Source organism: Mytilus californianus, unplaced genomic scaffold (genome assembly GCF_021869535.1).
Source record: "Mytilus californianus isolate M0D057914Y unplaced genomic scaffold, xbMytCali1.0.p SCAF_3, whole genome shotgun sequence".
Lineage (NCBI taxonomy): Eukaryota > Metazoa > Mollusca > Bivalvia > Mytilida > Mytilidae > Mytilus > Mytilus californianus.
Genome location: NW_026262679.1, coordinates 36,560,078 through 36,586,218, shown reverse-complemented (window position 1 = coordinate 36,586,218; position 26,141 = coordinate 36,560,078). Strand labels below are relative to the sequence as shown.

At 31.1% G+C, this 26,141-nt stretch overlaps 1 protein-coding gene across 1 annotated transcript in view; it reads right to left on the bottom strand.

Moving 5' to 3' along the window:
• Positions 1–953: 953 nt before the first annotated feature.
• The window catches only part of LOC127734471 (nonsense-mediated mRNA decay factor SMG5-like), a 99,803-nt gene continuing 74,615 nt past the window's right edge, over positions 954–26,141 (bottom strand). The window contains exons 21-26 of the mRNA XM_052244356.1: positions 15,652–15,711; positions 14,991–15,147; positions 13,475–13,565; positions 11,076–11,156; positions 6,850–7,004; positions 954–2,972 (exon numbers count right to left, since the gene is read on the bottom strand). Coding sequence (XP_052100316.1) covers positions 2,905–2,972; positions 6,850–7,004; positions 11,076–11,156; positions 13,475–13,565; positions 14,991–15,147; positions 15,652–15,711 — 612 coding nt within the window. The 3' untranslated portion in view covers positions 954–2,904. The remainder of the gene's footprint in view (positions 2,973–6,849; positions 7,005–11,075; positions 11,157–13,474; positions 13,566–14,990; positions 15,148–15,651; positions 15,712–26,141) is intronic.

The following is a 26,141-nucleotide window of genomic DNA, read 5'->3' as shown; positions in this document are numbered from 1 at the left end:
CTCGAATCAAAAAAAGTTAAAAAGGCCAAATAAAGTACGAAGCTGAAGAGCATTGAGAACCAAAAATTCCTAAAAGTTTTGCCAAATACTGCAAAGGTAATCTATTCCTGAGGTAGAAAATATACTGTATTTTTTGCTGTTAGTGTTGATATTTAGCAGTGATCTGTATAGATAAATATGAAAAGGCTAGTTAAAAATGAATTTTCTAATAAAAACAATTATAATTTGAAAATTAATAAAGTTAGTTATATATGTATTTTACTGGCTATAAATATGCATAGAATTATGTATATCAACACTTTTTTGTTCCCATAACTTATGCATCCAAATACCCAATTTTTTATTTCATAAAGGAAACCTTTTTTACCATGTGTCTTATTTTATAACTACATTAATGTATTACACATTTTGTTAACTGTTCAATAATCACAATAATAAATGCACACAAAAAAAACGTCAATTTACTGTATTGTTTGCTGTATATGTTGATGATATTTAGAAGTGAAAAGGCTAGTTAAGGATGTTCGCTACTCTTGTTTCAAAATAACAAGCTTTTTAAAAGATTGTTATAAATTGATAGTATATAAATAACGGAACTAAAAAAGCAGAAAAAAATGAAGGGTCTGTGACTTTGTTTTTGAGATATAAGCAAATGAAAATTTGGCGGGAAATGATTCTCTCTAGATTTTTCATACATTAAACATTGGCACCTTTTTTCTTTCAAAAACTATGAAAAAATAACAAGGATTTTATAAGATTTTCAATTATGGCTTTTTAAACTATCTGAAATAAAATTATGAAAAGAAAAGAAGGGGTTAGCGGGCAAAATATTTATTAGCACTACATTGATTAAACAAAAGATTCGGAATATCTGACAAAAATTCAAAAACAGGAGGAGCAAACATTCTTAATAATGTATTTTCTAATGAGAACAAATATAACTTGAAAATAAATAAAGTCTGTTGTATATGTATTTTATTGGCTATAAATGTGAATATAAATATGTATATCAACACTTTTTTGTTCCCATAAATTGCATCCAAAAAAAATATTAACCTGATTTATAATTTCAGAAGAGATAAACCTTTTAAATTTTTGACTTATGTTATAACCACATCAATGTATTAAAATAAAAATACAAACATTCTTAAAACAAAATAAGACTCTCTCTCAATGGTGCAGGTATTTGTTTTGTTTGTTAGATTAAAAACACAATTCTAGTGTGTATTAGACCATACAAAGTTAATGTTTTAATTTATCAAAGACAAAATGGATACCTGCTTGCACAACACAATCTATTTCCTTATTTTTTACTGGTACTAGAGTGTACAAGATAAAACTTAGGAACCATATTTATTGCTCAATGTCAATGTATCTAGAAAACAACAGAGGTTTAAGACTGAATTTTCCAGGATTTCAAGTAGGCTTAAATTTACATAAACTTGGATAAAAACAAGTATAAAAAAAAATGTTAAAAAAATTGCTAAATTTGTTGATTTCTGTGATGTCAAAAATATTGTGTCACAATTTATGACACTTTAAAATATAAAGCTATTTGATTTTGTTTATTCCAAAAACAGAAACAGATGTGGTGCGTTTCTTTAGTTGTTCGGTATACTTTATACTTTTTGTGTGAGTCTTCAAATGAAGAGGTGTGTCTTGCCTGCATTCTCCAAATCGCTCAGATCAAAAATAAAAAAAACAGGGCACAACTTTAAGTCCTGTAGACAACTCTGTTCAAATTTGTTTCAAGGAGTTGTTGAGTAATAAACTGATATAAGCAGAAATGGTCAAGTCCATGTTTTGGTATGGGAAACTCCAGAATATATTTGGATCAAACAGAAGGCGCACACTTTCATGTACTGTAGAAAAATCTGAGCAAGTTTGTTTGAATTCTGTAAAACCATTTCAAGGAGTTGCAGCAAACAAAAAAGTGTGATGCAGACAATGACCATAAAAGAACATCCTGACTTTTTAAAATTTTGGATTCTATATTTTTTTTTCTTTCAATTTATTTCATGCCCATCAATAGAAAGTAAAGGGTTGCTCTTTGTACTTTTAAATCATTAAGGTCAAGTGTGAGAAGGGCGTTCTAACAGGTAAAATGTGAACTTTTAATCAATCAAGTGACATTACAATCCATAAAACATGAGAGTTAAAATCAGGAAAAAGTATTACTTATTGAGATAAATTAAATGTCGACTATATAACGTTTTTTTTTTTTACCTTACATATATACGTACTTCAAAAAGATATTTTTTAAGCAAAGTAAAAATCTAACTTCTATATTCCTTACTTGCTGCAATTTTTTTTATCCTTATTTCTTCACAAAAATCAATTTTCAATACATTTTAAAGATAAATCAAAGAGCATGCACCCTGGAGACAGATCTTTACAAGGCAACAACTATAGAAGAAGGAGGAATCATTGGTATTTGAGTTCACCTATCTGATTATGATTCAAAATGACATTTATTACTTTAAGATAAGGAGTATTGTTGCTACAGCTATTAACAGCTTCATTTGGTATTAAAAACTTCACAACTTCTCTCTAGAATGAGATTGTAACCTGTTAATTAGCAATCTTTTAACAAGCATAGATTGAAAAGAATGATTTTATCATTAATGTTTGTGTGAGTAGATAAAAGCAAGGCACTCAATAAAATGACAGATGTTCCACCTATTGTCACACATATAAGTTTCATGCACCATCAGTAACTGCTTTCTGTCCATTTTTCTGTTCAAATTTTGATTTGATCTTATTTTACATTTCTACCGATTTACAAATTTGCTGCTTTTTTCTAGTTGTTTTATATACTTTCTTGTGGTTGGTATTGGTCTACAGTTGGTTTGTTGGTGTTAGGCTGTACTGCTATGATTCTTGTCATTTGACTTTTATTTATATTCAGCCTTTGTTCTTTAAGACTTCTTTCCATTTGTTGGCAAAGGTAGAAATGTTTTCAATTCCAATACCTGAAAATATCAAACATGCTTTGAGCAGGTGGGATACTAAAGGACTTTTCAATTTAATATTTCTCACTCATAAATATTTGTCCATTTTTTTTTCATATTGTATCTCATACTACAACAATGTTAACTCACCACTACCATACGTTGTATTATTTGTATATTGTTTTTGCATGTCATTCTCTGTACCTTTGATTGTATTGGTTTTTAGAGAATAAACTAAAGTATTGCCCCTTAAGGTCACTAGGGAAGCTGGTTAGGAGAAAACGATTTTGAGCTATTCGAATGGGTATTTTAAGGTGTTTAAAGACAGTAAAATAAAATTCCAAGTTCTTAATCTACAGAAATTGCCAATTTATATCCTCTTTTTGAAAAAAAAATCAGCACACAAAAATATTTTCCTACAGAATATGGTGATTCCTGAGAATTTAAAAATCCAGAAAGAATCCAGTAATGGGGGTCCTTATTCTGGGGGCTATTTGTGAAATCTGGAGATTTGACTTATATATTCATACTTTTTAAGCTTTCATAGTTAAACCATAACTTAACAGCTAATCTTACAATAATAATCTTTCATTAAAAAAAGTGTTTGACAAAATTCTAAATATCTTTCTCTACTTTTTCATGCACTTTAACTGGTACATGTAATGACCAGTTGGATTGAGTTATCTTTTTTTTATGCTATGTACGTCAAGTTAATATCTTGCAAATACTACCAAGTTAAAATATTTAGACAACTGTCATAAAAAAAGATTAATGTAACCTAATTTTTTTTCAAATCATATAGGGACTATTTGCTCCTGCACATGAAATAATGCAAAAAATCATGATATCATGGAAAATTTTAGGCAATTCGAGAACAAATAATTAAGTATTTTTGCCACTTGTCAAGCGTCATTGAAACTTTTCCCTAACCTCATATATAAACCCAGTCAAGTCCAAGTACAAGACAACCAAGTCCCAAAAAAACTAAAAGGAACATCTTTAAAACAACAAATCTGACCATCTATGGAGACAATTTGGACAGTCTATAGAGATCTTCCTACAGAATATAATTTCAATCGAATTGAAGAGATACATTGAAGACAACTGGGAACGTCTATGAACACAACAAGGACTGTCAAAAGAGACAATTCACTCGATATGGCTATCAAAATAGAGAACTAGAGGCTCTAAAGAGCCTGTGTCGCTCACCTTGGTCTATGTGCATATTAAACAAAGGACACAGATGGATTCATGACAAAATTGTGTTTTGGTGATGGTGATGTGTTTGTAGATCTTACTTTACTAAACATTCTTGCTGCTTACAATAATCTCTATCTATAATAAACTTGGCCCAGTAGTTACAGTGGAAAATATATTGTAAAAATTTACAAAAATTTACAAATTTTATGAAAATTGTAAAAAATTTACTATAAAGGGCAATAACTCCTTAAGGGATCAATTGACAATTTTGGTCATGTTGAATTATTTGTAGATCTTACTTTGCTGTACATTATTGCTGTTTACAGTTTATCTCTATCTATAATAATATTCAAGATAATAACCAAAAGCTGCAAAATTTTCTTAAAATTACCAATTCAGGGGCAGCAATCCAACAACGTGTTGCCTGATTGGTCTGAAAATTTCAGGGCAGATAGATCTTGACCTAATGAACAATTTTATCCCGTCAAATTTGGTCTAAATGCTTTGGTTTCAGAGATATGAGCCAAAAACTGCATTTTACCCTATGTACTATTTTTTAGCCATGTCAGCCATCTTGGTTCACGGGCGGGGTCATCGGACACATTTTTTAAACTAGATACCCTAATGATGATTGTTGACAAGTTTGGTTAAATTTGTCTTAGTAGTTTCAGAGGAGAAGATTTTTGTAAAAGATTACAAAAATTTACGAAAAATGGTTAAAAATTGACTATAAAGGGCAATAACTCCTTAAGGGGTCAACTGACCATTTTGGTCAAGTTGACTTATTTGTAGATCTTACTTTGCTGAACATTATTGCTGTTTACAGTTTATCTCTATCTATAATAATATTCAAGATAATAACCAAAAAACGGCAAAATTTCCTTAAAATTACCAATTCAGGGGCAGCAACCCAACAACGGGTTGTCTGATTCATCTGAAAATTTCAGGGCAGATAGATCTTGACCTGATAAACAATTTAAGCCCATTTCAGATTTGCTTTAAATGCTTTGGTTTCAGAGATATAAGCCAAAATCTACATTTTACCCCTATGTTCTATTTTTAGCCATGGCAGCCATATTGGTTGGTTGGCCGGATCATAGGACACATTATTTAAACTAGATACCCCAATAATGATTGTGGCCAAGATTGGTCAAATTTGGCCCAGTAGTTTCAGAGGAGAAGATTTTTGTAAAAGTTAACGACGACGGACGCCAAGTGATGAGAAAAGCTCACTTGGCCCTTTGGGCCAGGTGAGCTAAAAACCCAAGCCCCCTCTATTATAAAATGTGAACTAATTCAAACCACAAAACCAGAGTACTGATTTATGCTGAAAAAATACCCCAAAATAAAATATTGCATGCAGCAATATACGACAACCACTGAATTACAGGTTCCACATAACCTTCCTCTGACATGGAACAGTGGTGTGACAGCTATACACACTGTAAAGATCAGTGGGAAAGGGCTTGACTCATCAGATTGACACAAAGCACAAAAACAACTAACAAAAAAAACAAAACGCACAAAACACTAATCTACGAGGCTAGCAGTTACTATATGATATAGTTCTAATGCTCACAACAACTTACAAATACATCATGTTTGACCAAGCTTAAATGTCAATCAGTACCACATCCAATGGGACTCAAGAAAAAGAAATAAATTTTCAAGTTTACTCAAAAAACAAACAATTTTTTAAATGACATACAGGGACAAGGTTTTTTGAAACTCAATGCATAAAATCTTAAGGAAACAGAATTATACCAGTTTACCACATTAACTATGATATTTGTCCACTCTCTATTTCTATTATACTCAGTAACCCTGGCATTAATATCCTGAAGATACATATCATAATCAATGGGGTTTTATGGTATGGAATCTATTTTGATACCTAATTATTAATAACAAAAACTATGAAAAAGAACTGAAAAGGAAATGTCTGCAGGTTTAAAAAAAAAAAAAATGTTATTATCACTCATGTAAAAGGCTAGGCTATTTTAATGCTTATATGAATTAATCCAAGTTCATTTGGCCTCAACATACAAAAATATGGCGGTGTCATGTGCATTCCAATTATTTGCTTTTTTTTCAAATAGTACAAAACCTTAAAGCAACAACACATTTGCTCTACTAACTATCTCAATAATGAAGATATCTATATCATAAATTGGGCATTAGAATATCATAATAACTAAATCAATATTTCTAGTGTAACTAAATTGACAAGTTTTACCTGTTTAATTAACACTTTTGATGTGAGGATGGCAAGTTACTTTATAACGAGAACAAACAGCTTTGTCTAATGACTTATGGTTCTGATCTATGGGATTTATTTGTTCATCAGCAAATAATTACAGTTTTTAATGATCTGAAGACTAATAATTTTTAGGAACCGTAATACCTTGTGTCAAGCATTATGTAAACAAAAAATATCCTTGATTTTTAAAAGTTGAATACTGGATAAAGGAAATTTCAGTTATACCTTAATTGAAGACTGAAATTAAAATTAAATGACCCTGATCAGAACTGACTAGTATATTCAAATCAAACTACTTATTTCCATAGCTACTCTTATTGTTTCCATCATTTACTAGCAACAGTGAAAAAATGCCAATCTGATCAAATGTTGTAATGTTATATTTTCAACAATTAACTAAGTAATACATTTAAGCACAAATCAGAAATTTAGCCCTACCTTCCTTGGTACATTTATTGATCAGCTGTTTGACAATATCAGACAAAGGAGTGGCTTTCAAATCCTGTTTAGTCATCACAGCCACCATGTTGCCACTAGCTATGTCACCTTGTCCAGCTAAATATCTGGCACAACTAAATATCTCATATAAACACCTGTAAACAAATAATATATGCATGAACCATCATACTTAACTTTAAAAAAAGAGGCTCCTAGTAGCTTAAAAATGAAAACACCTCCTTCAAACTTTATTTAAAAAAAAAGATAAGTTTGCAATAACTGAAGGTCAGGATGGGGGTCCTTCATTTCTTTGTTCTTTAATTTTTTTAGACCATTTTTCTGTTTTCTTTATTAATTTTGCTCATTATTCTCTATTATTTATATTACAGCACCCCATTATTCTCTATTCTTTATATTACAGCACCCCATTATTCTCTATTCTTTATATTACAGCACCCCATTATTCTCTATTCTTTATATTACAGCACCCTATTATTCTCTATTCTTTATATAGTTCAGCAACCCATTATTCTTTATTCTTAATTTTGTTTTGCCCTTTATTCTGCACTTATTGCCCATTATTCTCTATACTGTAATCCCATCTAAACCCTCATACACCACCTAACCAGGTTTGCCTGTGTATATCCACTGAAAACAACTTGTTGAAAAACCATTTGATAATACAAGTTTGTGAGCAATCAACCCACTCCCAAACATGGCACAGCGCCGTAACAGTACAATCAAGTTTGTTCATAACCTCATGGCTGTAAAATAGAACATGATTTAATTGTAAATTGTCTTACAATGGACTGTTCACAGACATTGAATGGTTAAGAGACAAAAAAAGTGATGACTATAGCTCACATGGCCCTATAGGTTATTGTAAATTCAGAAATTATTGCATGCATTTATTATTGCGATTTTTCAAGAACGGACAAAAATGCGAGATAAATTATTACGATATCAGGAAAATCTGCATACAGATGTATGTAACAGATATCTAAATGCGAGTTCTTATTATTGTGATAGTCACTCAGTCTCATTATTCTCATTAATTAAAACCTTGCAATAATTTCTGAATTTACAGTACTGGTATGTGACATAAAAAAGACCTGGATATTGTGTTTGAACACAGATGTCTCTCCTTATAATAACTACACAAACTAGAGGCTCTGAAGAGCCTGTGTTGCTCACCTGCATCTTCAACAATGGCTTCTTTTAGGTAAAAATCATCATTAAAGGGCAATAACACCAATAACGAGTCGACTGAAGATTTGGCAAATTGGGCCATTACGGCTAATATTTGTGGATCTTGTCTTGCTGATCATAAGTGCTTTATAAAGATTCTATCTATCTATTACAGTTTTCAACATAAAAGGAAAAAATAGTAAAAATTGTCATTAAAGGGCAATAACTTCAATAAGTAGTTAACTAACAAATTCAGTCATGTTGACTTATTTGTAGATCTTGTCTAGACGATCGTTTTTGCTATTTAAAGTTTCTATCTATCTGATATAGTTTTTAAGATATAAGGCCAAAACCCCAAAAATGGTTAAAATCATCATTATAGGGCAATAACAGTTTTGATGTAAATGAACAATAGGTAGAGCTCAACATTCTGCCTTGTCAGATTTTCTCTATTTATAGTGGTTTTCTAAATAATAGGCAAAACTTGCATTTTACCCCTATGTTCCATTTTAGCCATGTTGGCCATCTTGGTTAGCCGGCAGGGTCTTCGGACACATTTTAAACAAGATACCCTAATGATGATTGTGGCCAAGTTAGGTTAAAATTGGCCCAGTTTTTACAGAGGAGAAGATTTTTGTAAAAGTTAACGACGACGACAGACGATGGACGCCAAGTGATGAGAAAATCTCACTTGGCCTTTTGGTCAGGTGAGCTAAAAAGCTACATTTGGAACTATAAATTTAAAATTTGAACTATTGATTTAAAATTTCCATTTATGTCTCTTTTTAATAAAGTTTGAAAATACAAAACTAAAAAATATGCAATTAGTTGTGATGTCATGGAAAACCCTTTCTATGTTTTTTGTGAAAAAATACATAGTTGTTGGTCAATTCTCAAATAGTTTGATAACCTGCAAATATAGAGGGCATGCAAGTACCAACTAAATATTTTACCACATGCCTGTTTAAATGAACAAACCTTTCATATAAATATTTATATCATACTTGTAAGTGCTCGAAATTTCCAACACACAGGTGTTAAAATATGCATTTTTTGTTCATTTTTTGTGGAAAAGTGAAATATTTCCCATCATTAGACCATAAAATCAAAATCATGTTAGTTATTTATAAAATTTGAATGACGTTGCAGTCTAAACATTGCACATACCTATAAATTATTTTTAACAAAAATCATATTATTTTGTAATACTTCAATTTCTAGGCCAAATAGGACCTAAAGCACATCTCTTTTTGTCATTTCTGTGATAATCAATGAAAAGAATTTTTAATCATATAAAATAGAATTTATTCATTCTTGCGATTTACTTAATTATGACAACATTTTAAATACCATGAAAGTTAACCATCAAATTAGTCTATTTGTTAATATTGTTCATAATATTTTGCTTTGTATAACTATAACAATTCCAAAAGGTCATATCTTTGATCAAACAGCCTGAAGTCTGGGATTGGGATAAATAGTAAAATGTCAACTGTTGAATATCAATTTTTATTATCATACACCAAAGAGTCATTTAATCTGTAAAACTAAATCTAAATTTTTTTCCTAGGTTTATGTGTGTTTGCCAAAAACTAAATTGTTTCCAAGGTTTATGTGTGTTTGTCAAAATTCTAAATAAGCCTACAGGCTCTGCATAATTTATAAGAGGTTTTCATTTAATAAATTGAATTAGCATATCTTTAACCACAAAAATATCCTAAAATTAGCATGCATTAAGTATTATATGCTGAAAGTAATAAAAAAAAACCCAAATATATCACACAATATTTTTAAATCTCAACCTTATTTCTAATCTAAATCCTCATTCAGATGGTAAATGAAACATATTTCAAGTTGAATAGATTTATGATAAAAGCAGGATCAGACTTTAATATAATAGCACAGTTATTGTGTGCCAGGATAATAATTACAACTAAAATAGCCTAATTGTTTCAACATATTTTATAACTGATAAACTATTTACAGAACATTAATTTTATATAACTAGAGGCTCCTAGAAGTCTTAACTCAGATGTAAAACTTCATTTTAGTCACTCAAGTTTAATTTATAGGTCAAAGTGACTGATTTATTTCTGCCCATGATGAATCCTTCTACCAGTTTATATGAATTTAGATCACTTGGTGTCTAAGCTCTGAATTCAAACATACATACTTAATCTAAGTGGAAGTCAATAAAATTTAAAATATAGTTCAAAGTGAAGTTATTTTTAGCAGACACTGCTCTACTCTCCTTGGTGCATCCACATACCTAGTTATAAACTTAATTAAAGTCATTGTAGTGTAAAATTATAGATCAAGTGACCTACATTATTTAAGTCTGCTAATCTCCTTTTTAATATCAACTGTATATTTATGTAATGAAGCTCAAAAACTTGAGTCAATGAACATGAAATATATGTCATGTGACCTTCAAACAATATCTCAGAGATGCATCTGCACATCATATTATATGGCTACATTTTCATGAGTTTCTGATAACATGCTTTAGACACTTAAGGTTCTCCAATAGCCTCCAAGACTAGATTAAGTATGTATGTTTGAAATGTATGTTTTTATTACATTTATTATGAATCTCCAAAAGATTCTGAACTATAGCCTTCGACTATGATAATGTCATTGTCAGTTTTTCTTTAAGTATTAGTGTTTGTTTAACAAAATCTTCTGTGTCATTTTGCTCGACATTGACAAATCAAGCATCTTCCTCGTCAACAAGCTAATGAGGTCATTGAGAACAGGCAGAAATATGAATAGGGCAATTCTGCTATTATTGCATATGCAAAACCCAATGTTTTGTAACAAATATACGATAATTATTTTTTTCACACAATTTTTGCCCTTCTGCATTTTCATATTTCAAATAAGGGCAGCAAACATACATAAACATCTGCTTGGCACTTATCACATTATAAATGTCATGCTAATAAAACATAAAACCAAATTGTGGAATCAAATTTGTTTTTTTATTGTTTTATAAAAATCTCCATGATATTTTCTGTTTTACCCTTTCTAATCCTTACCACATTTCCTGGCTTTTCTTCTTCAGATTTTTAGGTGTGCTATCCTGAAGTTTCTCGGTACTTTTCTGTGCTCTGATGTATCTGATGAAAAAAATTAATTTACTTAAGATTATTTTATGAAAAATTTCTTCTGGAGTATTTGAAAAAATGTAAAACCACTTGTATAATTTCCTGTTACAGATTGTTAATAACTAGTTTAAAAATGTCACTAATTCTTCCTAAAACTTCATGTCACTTTGTTCTTCTGACCCATCTAAAATTTGGTACAAAAAATTCCCAATTTTGCTTTATGGTTAAAAATATGGAATTTATGAATGTGAGATTCCCCAAAAGGTCTGAAAATTTCCAGAACTTCTGTATTCAACTATGGGAAATCTGCAAAATTATACAACCATTGATCAACTTCCTGAGAAGATCTGCTGGTAAACTATTTTAATCAACTTAAAATACAAGAAGGTGTTGTTTTTCTCTTGGAATATCAGTATGTAAATTGCATCTTGATAATAGGTGCTTCACTATAAACAACTGATAACAAAATGATGAAATCAGAGTCACATCATCCTTAGGCCTATTTCTGAGAGGATGAAATCAGGGTCACATTATCCTTAAGGCCTATTTCTGAGAGGATAAAATCAGGGTCACATCATCTTTTGGACCTAATTTTGAGAAGAGGAAATCAGAGACACATCATCCTTTAGGCCTAATCATTTAGAGGACTGAATCAGGCCAGGGTCACATCATCCTTTAGGGCTATTAATTTAGAGGACTGAATCAGGGTCACATCATCCTTTAGACCTAATTTTGAGAGGAGGAAATTAGGGTCACATCTTTCTTTTGGGCCAAATTTTGAAAGGATAAAATCAGCATCACATCATCCTTTAGGCCTATTCATTTACAGGACTAAATCAGAGTCACATCATCCGTTGGACCTAATTTTTTAGAGGACTTATTTAATAAGGGTTACATCATCCTTTGGGCCTAATTTTGGAGATGCAAATTTAATGTATTCTGTGACGACATACAATGTCACATCTTCTTCACATCAAACTATCTTTAACCTTATAAAATCTTTTAATGATTACCAAAGCATAAACTTGAGGTCCCGTCATTCTTTGAACCACTATTTATTTTATTGTCAATAACATGGTATAATCTGTGGTAATATAACTGTAAAAAGTTGTGTTTTGTTAACATTTTTTATTCAAAATTCAAATTCTCTTTTTCCAAAATACATCTTTATGTTAGAAGCTATATTTTTATTGATATATAAAGTTAATTTTAATTATTTGCCTAATCTATATTATGCAATTCTAGTAAAAAATATACAAATTTAATAAGATATGTCATAGGCTAAAGATTCAGTTAAAGATTTCTTCTTTCTACTGGTTTAGTAGTACATGTAGTAGGAAAATTGACCGTGAGAGACCATCATGGGTAGTCAAGGTTATTAAACACCCGTAGTAGTTTCTACTGGTATCCTTTGAAATATCTCACACTTAATTCTGCCTTACCGTATATATATGTAAAAAGTCAAGAACATAATCAGTTATTTTTTTGATCCATTGGTCTTTTTAAACTTTAATTCTTTATATCAATAAATCTTAATTAAATAAAACAATATTTAACATAACTATTAAATATGTTTTTCTTTTCAAGATGTTATTTTAATGACATATATAAGAATACTAAATATTTTCATACTTTAATCAAATTTGTTTTAGGTTAAGAGGCACACTTTTAATCTTATGACCCAAAGGGTTGACATGGTTATAGAAATATGTTCACTTTGACATGTCCCATCTGACAATAAAAACCAAGCTGATGGGACATATATTTGGCTATGTAAGATCATATGTATAATTATGTTGACTGGACCTTTTTTTGAATATAACTTGAAAAGTAAAAGCAAAGCCCATATCAAATCTTAGTCATAGAAGAAAAGAAAATGGCAAAAAAATCTGTTCATAAAAAAATCAAAAATTTGGGAAGCCTGGCATTAAAACTAGATTTATGACTATCAAATCCGAAATTGACAGCAGCAACTCGGTTACAGTGCTACTATTCTATAATTTGACTCTGTATCTTTACAAGTTAGATTTCAATGTATATCCTTTTAATGAAGTAGCAGGTAAAAAGATATATTTTGGGTCTACTGGATTGATTCAGTCAAGAGGCAAAGGAATCCTCTATTTCCATTTTTGGGGCATATTTGGTTAATCTGTATTAATTCTATTAGCCTGACAAAAATCGAAATCTTAAAGAATACCTTCAACTTCTTTACCTTGACCTTAAAACTCCAATACAGAAAGTCCAATAATTCACCAAATCATGTATGATCATACTTCTAGGGAGGGATTTAACGACCTTGACTACCCATGAGGTATATGATAATAACTTACCTGTTTCCTTTCCTGAATTCTGTTTCCAGCCATCTAATGGCCTCTCTTGCTCTAACAGACTCTTTTTTCATATAATCTAAAGTATCAATCACTGAAGAAAAAAATTCAATTCTTTCAGTTTTAACAATCTTTTTGTCTGATTGTGAACATGAATCAGACTGTCTAAGAACAAACATTTCAAATCAATTAAAAAAGCAAACTAACTATATGTATAAGTATAACAATAACAAAAGTTTGTCTCATATATAATATAGGATTTCGTTTATGCTTTAAGTCTATCAACAACCATTTTTGTGTTATGTATACTCAACATTAGTTGAATCACTGAGAGTTTGATGTAGATATATGTCCACTACATAAATACCCCTACTCCTTCTTTAGTGCTACTTTTGTGTGCAATATTAGGACAAGACAGTCACTTGAGAGTCATTGATATTGAAAAAAATAGAAAAGGTTTTAATTGAATAAAAAGTTTGAAAATTTCAGATTAAGTGGTATCAACCTATACTAATATGAGGCAGGTGCTTTTCAGATGGCTAAATGGTATCAAACTAAAATAATATGTGGCAGGTGCTACCTCATGATCTCCAGAAGATTATTGGTGCATATTTGTTTTATTTAAAATCCTACATTCGGTAATCAGATATATAGAATTAAATTTGCAGGAAATCATATGCTCTTTTATGATGTTGTACGAAAAATCACTTAAAGGAACAAAATTTCAAAAAAGGTTTTTATCGTCCACCATCTTGTTGAAGGTCTTACAGTGTGTTAGTGAAATGACCCAAATCCTTCTTCTATCATTTATGCTCCCGAATTTTAGCATAATATTTTTTCCAAAATAAAGTATTAACTGGAATAAAAATTAGTCTGAACAGATACTACATTAACACTCACCAGCTAATGGTATTATAACTATTCCTTTATTTGTCTGAGTCAGTTGTTTAACATTTACACTCACCAGCTAATGGTATTATACTACATTTACACTCACCAGCTAATGGTATTATACTACATTTACACTCACCAGCTAATGGTATTATAACTATTCCTTTATTTGTCTGAGTCAGTTGTTTAACATTTACACTCACCAGCTGATGGTATTATACTACATTTACACTCACCAGCTAATGGTATTATACTACATTTACACTCACCAGCTAATGGTATTATACTACGTTTACACTCACCAGCTAATGGTATTATAACTATTCCTTTATTTGTCTGAGTCAGTTGTTTAACATTTACACTCACCAGCTAATGGTATTATATTACATTTACACTCACCAGCTAATGGTATTATACTACATTTACACTCACCAGCTAATGGTATTATAACTATTCCTTTATTTGTCTGAGTCAGTTGTTTAACATTTACACTCACCAGCTAATGGTATTATACTTAATTTACACTCACCAGCTAATGGTATTATACTACATTTACACTCACCAGCTAATGGTTTTATACTACATTTACACTCACCAGCTAATGGTATTATACTACATTTACACTCACCAGCTAATGGTATTATAACTATTCCTTTATTTGTCTGAGTCAGTTGTTTAACAAGTTGTAGAGAGTCACACAGTGAGGAAGTGTCTGGTATTAAGTATGGAGGGAAATGTCCTTGATCACTGTTATCTAATGATCCCTCTAACTGTGTCACCTCAGCCTGAAAAAAACAAACAAACAGGTTTAAAGGATTATGTTGTGAGGTTGTGTCTTCTATCATGTGTTGAACAATGACTTATAAAATGCCATCATGATAGAAGTATTCATATGCAAGTCAAACTTTCGTAAACCAATGTCACTTATAAGTAGAAATGTTTTTTTTCTGGTTTCAAGATACAGAGTCTGAAGCTTTGGAAACAGTAAGAATATTTTTTATTTCACTGTACTAGCATGGAGTTGCACCAAACTAACAACATTTGCTATTATGCTTTACCAGTTGATCGTTTTGTATTGGTAAATTCCAACTGTGATTGGGTTAAACTTTTAAGCAATGGGTATTGTGAAATGAAAAAGAATTTCAAATATGCAGTTAAATTTTATTGTTATATTGGTTTTACTTATATGTTTTTTGAATGAAAAAAACAAATAAAGGCTTTTCTGTTTACCAAATTAATTTTGAAAGGGAAGAAGAAACAAAATTTTATCTTTGAGAGGTGTATCATACCTGAAGTCTTAACTGTGCCATGTCCTTCATTAGCTGATTTCTTCTACTCTCTGCCACAGCCTGCAATGCCAAAATATAGTCACATCATGACAACTATTCAACGGAAAAAGTGGTGTATTAATTCATGACACAAAATCCTTAATAGCCATTCAAACAAATAAAAGCAAAGCAACAGCCTTTCTTATTGCTATTTATCTTAAAGACATAGTGAGGACTTAACATGGAGCGAAATCTCAAAATTTACTACAAGTTCAAGATTGCCACATAACTTGTACATGTATTCTAGTATAACGGTCTTCTTTCTCTTTGCAAACAAAGTCATGTTCTATTTCCAATATAACAAAGGGTGCACATGTGTGACGTCACAATTAAATTTGAAACATTAATTGTATTTGAACATTTTTATTTGTAAACATATAGTATTTGTTTGTTTTCATCAAATCAGACAACTGCCTTTCAAATGTGTCTCCATTAGTTTCCCTTTCAAGTCCAAAAGTTCTCAATGTTCCTAATAAAATTCTATCATGCCATGATTTATACTTATTTTAACATTATGTAGGCATTATATTTGTCAACATTTTCCAACTGGCTAGCGCCCAGTAAAAATATATATATAATGCCTATCCATGTTAAAATGAGCATAGAGAAAATACAGATTAGTGATGTTTGTCAAAATCTGAACAACACTGAAAACTGTTGTTGAACTAAGTGAAAGCCATGAAATTAATGTGATAAAATGTAAATATAACTGGTGCACAACTTAACATGCTGCAGAAGACTGCACAAGTTTAGTTAGTTTCTGTCACATGGTGTAAAAGGAGTTTCTATGCTGACAACACAGTAAAACACTAAGTAACATTATGCTACTTGAATAGATTCAATCTAGCATTATGTAAGAGGAGAATAATGATTCTACAGTCTAAGATTATGTTTGTTTCCAATAATTATGTCATTGTTTATTTTCTGTTTTTTATTCATTCCCAAAGTAATTGTATTTACCAAGTGTTTTCAATATTTGATAAGTCACACCATTGAAATCTTTTTATATTTAATGACAAACTAATTCAATATCTTCTTAGATAACAACTGATGTAATTATTAACTGGTACAAAGAGTTTGTAAAAGTACATGAGTATGAACTTATTAATAGTCATAGGAAGTACGACAGCAATAAAAATATTGGTGATCAAAACAATGAAAAAACCTCACAGGGTATTTATAGCTTTACTAATCAACATTTTCATCTGATCAGCTGCTTCACTTGTTTAATCGACCATTGATACTTTATTGACACATTCTGGTTTCCTGTTAAGTGTATTGGTATTGTACTAAGAGCTACACCCACCAAAAATCTTCAGCTTTCTCTGTTTTTCAATTTAATGAAATAACACAAGGCTAATCGTCTGTCAGCAAGATTAATACCTTTATGCAACTTGACCCATATGCATCATTATCTTTCTAATTTTTTTTTAATGAATTTTCTGGTTTTATCCTTAGTCACAGTCTCAACAACTGCTGCCAAATTATGTGATCATGTTGGTGCTGGATGTAGGGTCGGAACAGAAAATATACAAGTTTGTTTGTATGTTGTTGTTAAACTCCACTTTCAGTGCCCTTGGCTATATCATGGTGACCAGTTTTCATTGGTGGAAGAAGATGGAGTTCCTGGGGATACCACTGACCCAGGGTAGGAAAACTAACCTGAATAATTCAGTCATTATATTTTGCTGCTCTACAATTGCAACACAAACCTCTCAAGTAGGAGAGATCGCTTACAGCGAGGGACTGATTTATTCAGTTAACAGGAAAACTGGCAATTCTTGTTAATTAAGATTGGAATCAAATGCACCTTGCAAAATATATAAATACAAGTAAACTTATTAATTAATGAAACAATGAAAAACAGCAATCCCTGAAACTATTTCTTCTAGAAATTTAGTTATGTATTTTTTAAAATATCGACTAATGTAGTTTCCTAAATTACCTAAATGTATTTAATTTAAATTAATTTAACTAAAAATAACATGTATACTGTAAATTCAGATTTCTGTGAAAAGACTCCTAATCACTGAGCGGAACTAGTCGCCTACTATATTTGGGTGCAAAATACAAGTATTGTCAAGTACTTGATGTGGAAATTGTGCCCGCCTCATCCAATTTAGTATCACTTAACAACAGGAATTATTTCAATGAGGTCTGAATTGACTTCAAATTTCAAGTACATAAAACACTTAGGAGGAAATATTTAAAGACCAACATCAAACAAAACTATCATTATCTTTATGTAAAACTTATATTTTCATAAGTATTCCTGCAAATCAATTAAATAAAATAATTCTACATTGAAGACAGGTATTACACTTTTTCAAATGGAAAGATTTTTAATTAAGTGGAAGTAAATCTTCAATTAATAGATACAAAATCTGAAGGACAACACAAGCAGCTTTCAGACATGGAAGAGAAGTATCAAAACCACTTCTTTCATATTCATTGATATGTGGCATTTGTGGAAAATGAGTAAAGATATTCCCTGACTAAGTTTAAGAAAACAAGATGTGTCTGACCAACATGAATGCCCTAGCTTGCAGCCTTATTGTTAAATGTACATTTGTGGGAATTCATATGAAAGGTGAGGTGTACTGGAGATATACACTGGCAACACTGTGTTCATGTTCATGGGTTTATAGTGTTGCAAAAATATGAAACTGAGAATTTCCTTATGTACCAATATTTGTTCAGTGGGAAAAGTCAGTCAATTAGAAAGAAATGCAAAGTTGATCTGTTAGTCATCATTATACACAAATGTACCAAAACTCAGCTCCAGAACTACAAGCATTACCAAGAAAGGTCCAAACAAGAACATTTTTCATGAAGATTTCAAGTCCAACTTCATGAAAAGTTGGTCAACCAGAACAAAACACAAACTATATCTATAAATCATCATTCAAAGAACCACAACTCAGTGTAAAGTTGATCAACCAGAACAAAACCCAAACTGACTTTCTATGAATCATCATTATATACTAATGTACAAAAACTCAGCTCCATTTCTACAGGCTTCCAGACAAATAAAATTTTCATTAAATTTTCTATGTCCAAGGGCTGTGACTCCATAAAAAGTCAGTCAACTGTTGTTTCTTGTACCATTGTCAGTCTCTTTTAAAAGAAAGAGTTTTCTCTATATGACATGTGACATTGTTATGCTGACTCCAATTCACTTTAATAGGAGATGGCACTATTTCAATGGTCACAATGCAGAGTGATAAGCTTCAGTAGACAATCAAAGTACTGAAGTACTGAACCTCGGATGACCGCAAGTTCTGGTGGATAGTCACAGGCACTTGTCTCAGAATAAAAATTCATATCTCTATACCTAAAAGTTAGGTTAAGGTATAGATAATTTTGTTTTCTGAGACAAGTTCCTGTGTGGATGATGAATAAATGACAGGGAATTCAACCTCACCACAATAATTATTATATTGTACTACAATAATTGTAGTGATATAATCATGGGACAATCATTTGTTATCAGTATAATCTGGTTTGTTGTTATATATTATATTAATACTGTGTTCATGTTCATGTTCATGGGTTTATAGTGTGGCAAAAATATGAAACTGAGAATTTCCTTATGTACCTTGTATAACAGTTATATATATAGCAGATCATTTTAATAACTCTATAGGCAAATTTTCATCCATTTATACCATCATTCGATTCTACTATTCTAATGATAGTCCAGTGCAAGTGCATGATGGACACTTTTCTGTAATAATATGTTTTTCTAATAGGTTTGATTTGAGTAGGCATTCATATTTTTCCCCCTGTTGTTGCAAAATGTCCTCGAGATATTCTTCAGCATGTGTAACACAAATTTTCGGTATTCATGATTTGTTACTGATAATTATATATATTTCTTACAAAAAAACATTTTCATATCATTTATCTATGTTCTTAAAAAAATATTTTCATGAATGTTTATTGATGAAATTAATATATAACAATTAAGCGATAAGAGATATTCATCCGCAAACACAATTTTTGGTACGTGTGCATAGATATTAATGATTATTTTACTTATATATATATATATATTTCTCACGACAAAACATTTTCATATTATTTATATATGTTCTTAAAAAAAAAATTTCATGAGTATTCATTGAAGAAATGAATTTATAACAAGCGATAAGGAATGTTATTTTGCACTCGATAATATCCGCGTATTTATACGAAATACATTCGGTTATCAGTCAAAAGGGCAAGGGACGTGTGCCTAAATTTCTGCGTGCCACATAACACCGGTATGACATCTCAAGGTCACATCAGAGGTAAAAAACATAAAAATCCAACTTTGTAACTTTTGTAACAAAACAGCACTAGCACCTTCTGTGCTAAATATACATTATAAGTAACACTTAGTGCTCATTCTTTCCTCTGGTTTGTAAAATCCGCTGCACACATCTTGGGAGGGCAAAGACTCAAATTGTCAAATTGTTGATTGCAGCAAATCAATCAAATAGTAAACATAGAACAATAATAGCAGATTCATACATATAACACTTGCACTCAAGGCATTTGTTTTGCAGCACAATAAAGGCAGACTATAAATAAAAGAATGGTTCATGGAATGGCATATCCCCTTAGTCAGGAGTCTGTCATTCAGTGGTTATAGTTGGTTGCTGTCTGCCATATATTTTTTAAGTATAAATAAGTCTTTGGTTTTCTCTTTTGAATTGTTTCCCAAGGGGCCTTTTATAGCATACTGTATGGAATGGGTTTTGCTCATTGTTGAAGAATGTAGTTACCTACATTTATTTAAATGCTTGGCCTTTTGTCTTTGGCAATCATACCACATCTTCGTATTTTTATATTCAGATTAAAATGTGCCTGTGATAAAACTGACTCAAATTACTGGTACTTGAATCATTTACAATGCAGACTACAGGAAATTCGTTGGACCGTCAGACAAATCCGATGAATAATGGATCGGTCTGGTAAAATTTTGTTGAATTCCGGTCCGAATGTTTATCATCTGGTTTTTTTTTTTTTTTAATTATCGTATTTCCGGTAGAATACTACTTCCGTTGTATTTTCAAATTTATATATGAAAGGATAACATGATTGGATTATTAAAATATATGGAAGGAAAAAAGTAAAATCACAAAAATACTGAACTCCGAGGAAAATTCTAAAAGGAAAGTCCCTAATCAAATGGCAAAATCAAAAGCTCAAACACATCAAACAAAGGAGCCATTCCTGGTAAAGCTGCAAAAAAGAAAATAATGGACAATGAAAGGAAAGAAAAAAGCAAAGTAATTGAGACACAGAGACCATCACGGAAATTGAATAAAAAATGGCAAGAAAATCGGCTGTGGCTTCAGTTTGAAAATGATACAATGACTTGCTCTGTCTGTGTAGATTACTATAGCAACATAAATAAACAGGGTTCAAGAGACTCTTAAACAATATATATAAATAAACTCAGTTAAATCACCAATTTTTCTTTGACGTGCCTTGTCCCAAGTTAGAATCATATGTTAAATAATTGGAGTTATTTATAATAATGATGGTAATATTCCTGAAATGCATTCAAGCAATTGTGCACAACTTTCATCAAAATATACACTCTTGTCACATGATTTTGTTTTTATGCATTTTGGAGAGGAGTAGGGCACAACAAGTCATAAGTTTGTTGTATTTTGTGGATAATATACAAGTAGATGTAAAAAAAATTGGTCTGGTAAAATTTCATTCGGTCTGGTAAAGCTAGGTTGTTTACCAGACTGAATGTCCTGTAAAAATAATATTCATTTATGTAGTCGGACAATGGGAAGATGTACTTCAAAAATTACTATGTATTGCTGATTAGAAAGCTTCAAAGGAGCAGGACTTTATTATCACATAATAAAATGCTTCGCTGAGCGCAGCCTGATACGACCACAGAGGTCGAACCCTGAACAGTTTGGGCAAATTTGGACACAATATTCAAGCTTGATACTGTCTGAATTTGGATTGTGATCAAATTTTTGACATAATATAGGTTTCTGACACAAAATAAATGTGGTCAAAGATCTTACAAATCTATTGCACAATACTGCTCAATTGAAGATTTCTTCTTGAAACTTTTCAAAAATTCGAAATTTGAAAAATTTGAATCCCTTAAAAAAAAATCCCCCCCCCCCAACTTTTTGAAACCTCCCTTGGAGCAATAACCCCAAAACTGAATCCCAGCCTTTCCTTTGTAGTATGGAACATTGTAGTACAATTTCAGAGAGATCCATTCACTTAAACACAAGTTATTGTCTGGAAACTAGAAAAATGCTTGTTTTTTGCCCTTTTTTTACCCCTAATTCCTACATGTTTGGGGCAATTAACCCCAAACTCAATCACAGCCTTCCCTTTGTTATATGGAACCTTGTGGTAGAATGTCAGAGAGATCCATACACTTACACACAAGTTATTGTCTGGAAACTAGAAAAATGCTTGTTTTTTGCCCCTTTTTGGCCCTTAATTCCTAAACTGTTGGCCCCATAACCCCTAAAATGAATCCCAACCTTCTACTTGTGGTATTAAACATTGTGGTACAATTTCAGAGCAATCGAAATACTTATACACAAGTTATTATCCTGAAACTAGAAAAATGCTTGTTTTGGGCCCCCTTTGAGCCCCTTATTCCTAAACGCTTGGGACCATCATCCCCAAAATCAATCCCAACCTTCCTTTTGTGGTATTGAACCTTCTTAAAAAATTTCATAGAGATCCATTCCCTTAAACTAAAGTAATTGTCCGGAAACCAATGTGTCTTCGGACGACGACGCAGACGACATCATACCATTATACGATCCAAAAAAAATGTTTGCGGTCGTATAAAAATTAAAGTTACTGGGTGCAACAAAAACTTTTTGATAGAAAATTGTTACATAATAATGTGTTGTCATCATAGATGTTACTTAATAACAATTTGAAAATGAAAGAAGAATGCGTCTGAGAACACAAATGTCCCGCTAAAATTTACAAATTTCCAAGTTATAAAGGGGCATAACTCTAGAACGTTAAAAAACAGACTGCCCAAATTTGTACTCTGTCTGAATGCTGCGGTTCTTAGCAATGTGTATGAGTTTCATTTAATTTGGTTGAAACAAACTTGAGTTACTCACGAAATTGGCAATTTTCCAAGTTATAAAAGAACATAACTGTAGAACAGTTAATGACATACTGCCAAAATTTATACTCTGTCTGCGTGTTGTGGTTCTTAGCATTGTGTTTGAGTTCATAAAAATTGGAAGTGGAAAACTTAAGTAAGAGTGCAGAAATGAAAAAATTTGCAATTTTCAAAGTTATAAAGGGGCATAACTATAGAATGGTGAGTGACTACCTGCCTAAATTAGAACTCCTGTCTGCAAGTTTAGGTTCTTAACATTGTGTGTGAAAAATATTCTGGGGAAATTTATGTGCAAATATTTATGTCCAATCTCATCTCTATACATGGCCTTTGATAACTGAACCTTTTACATCAAGGGTAATAAGATATATGGCTTACAAGGGAGATAATAAGTATAAACCTTTAGGTTGGATAGCATGGGAAAGTAAGTGTCCCATATCTGATTAACTATGAGCAGTAAGCCAGGATCCCAGGCTACAAGCAGAATAACCATTTGAACAGTTTTGTGCTATATTATTGAAATTAATCCAAATTAGACTAAATACTTTAAAAAAACATACTATAATAGGGATTGTAAGACTTGGTTCCAGGTAAAATGTTTATCCCATGTTTTCTATAACGCCTGTTATAATTCATTAGAGTATCATTTGTCTGTGGTGCATCATTCTCAATGTCGAAATTAAATGTGTTTCTAACATAAACAAAGTACAACCATTTGTTACTTCCTTACATTCTGGTTTCAAGATGATTATGAAAGTTAATGCATGCTGAAACAATTGAGTACCTAATTGCACAGCATTTTGCCAAGTATAATTGTTGGAATTTGCATCTGTGAATGATCATAATGTTTGTTCAACATTCAAACAGCCTTCAATTTAGAAGTATTCTAAATGGCAGGCATATATAACACGTGCTTACATACTTTAAATACAGTATATATAGATGGTACTAATTCTCCGTCATAAATACTCTACTTATAGCACTGATCTAAACTTTCAAGTACTTGTAAGAAGTTCAATGTCTCCTCACACCATATGAGGACTGTATAAACAAGGATGTATCATTTGATCCTGTGTTTAGGGCAATCTCCCCTTCCCTAGTCATTTCAGGAAATAAACCATAAAACTCATTGATATTGAACACATAGGACTTCATATTAGATAAAACATGGCATTCTCATTGTAGTGAGATTAAATTTGAGAGATGTTTTATGTTTTGTGAAGGTGGTGTTAAACACTTCCAATCAATCAATTAATAATATCAAAGGTTTTATTGTGTAATAACATGACATTTACAATTTTTCAACTGTTTCTAGCAAGACATACAGTAGTAACAAAGTGTGGTGTGGGAATAAAAACTAACAGCTCTAAATTTTTGTTAATTGAATTTCTTTATTTATCTATACTTTCATGATACATATATTATAATTAGCAGTAACTTAATTCATCTATATGTAAATCATTAAATTATCCAAAAATTTATTCAATTATTACACAATCTAACTAAGAATACTCTGTGTAAAATCAGAGAGGGTACTTGGACTACCATCAAACTAAACAGTTGTTTTAAATGATGCATATAATATTTATGTATAGCTGTCTTTGATCTAAGAAGATGGAGTATATATTAGTCAATTAAGATAATGGATTCAACCATTGAATTATCAAAGAAATTTACTTATAATAATTAAGTGAAAACATTTGGCGAAAATTGACGATTTAACAATCACCTATGAAGCAGTTAACATCCTGTAATTCTGGAACATGAGTTTCCCTGATTTAATTAAACCATTTTAAAGTGCTCCACATGTGCAAAGTTAACTAATATTTATTTACATAATAGTAAAAGTGTGAGCAGGGAAAATAATTAGTGGAAAACCAAAATAACAAGGACATAGTTTCTGAATTAGTGAAACAAAAGTGGTATCTAACAGCTGAACTTGCATTAAAGGTGTAAAAGTCATTTCTGTAGGAACTAATGATTTCATTGTATCACAATGCTAATAGCTGTTTTACAAATGTTGTTTCCTCCTAAATAATAAATTGAGGAAACACAATGTCCTATGTTTGACTAAAATTATTGTTATGATTATTTCTATTTTCATCATTGATAAATTTTCTTGCATTACTTTATATCATTTAGTAATGTTTTATTTAAGAGGACTTGGTATGATTTGAGTAATGTATAATTTGTTGTAAAATGGAAACCAACAGAAAAAGTTAACCCCTCTCTTATAACACTGACTGAACAAAGGCATATCTATAGTCTACTTGTATTCTATTTCTGACCATACACCGTTTTTTTTTTTATTACAAATCTGGACAATATACACCATTTACAGATCAACAAAGCTATATAAAGTTATTTTGGGGTAATCTTGATGAATACACTGATTAACTTGACACAATATACCTCCTTAATTATGAATAATTACATATGTCTCCTGGTGAAGTTCTTTGTACTTTTACATGTCCTTACATTATATTAACAGTCAGACCTATCAAGGTCTCTACACCTATTAGACTGTAATAATACAACAAAGATTTACTTATTTTCCACTTGAGTTGTTGTTGTGCCCTCCAGTCATACAGAACCATGATGTTTACACTAATAACTCACACTAATTTACCACAATGGTCTATCATTAAATAAAAGTAAATACTATTTTTTGTTATTGATCTGTTTGAACTGTTTATATACAATTACTGGAACATTCCCTCTGTTAAAAAACTTTATAGCCTTTCGTTTTTTAGCATGAAAGTTATATACCCTGAGAGTATATTGTAGTTTGAAACAAGACTCTCTTCCAGGCCTAACTGAATAACTGATAGGTATACAAAAAATTTCAAGCACTTCGTTAGGTTTTTACTTTAGGCAAAATACTTTCACACCCATTTATGTTTTATTGTGCTTTTTGACTCCCCCCTGCCCATCTATCTCCAATATAGTGAATCCTTCAAATAATTAAAGTAAATGGTTTTAAGTCAGGCCCCATGGCATTTAATTTGTATTTTTTACTTTTCTAAAGTACTGCATTTACTGCAGTGCTCTTTGTTTTTTCCACAGCTATGTTATGTATTCTCTGATTTATGATTATGGCAACACCCTTGATATCTATTTAATTCCATTTCTATGTGGAATTTATCATGTTGGATCTTCTATTCCCTTTATCTAGGATCTGTAAACCCAAAGCAGTTTAGAAATCAATTTAACTTCATATCATAAAGTTTAAAATATTTTGATGGGAATCACACATGGCATACAGCTCACAAACCTATAAACAACCCATCATTTTACCACAAAACCCAGCTGCGTTTTTATAAGC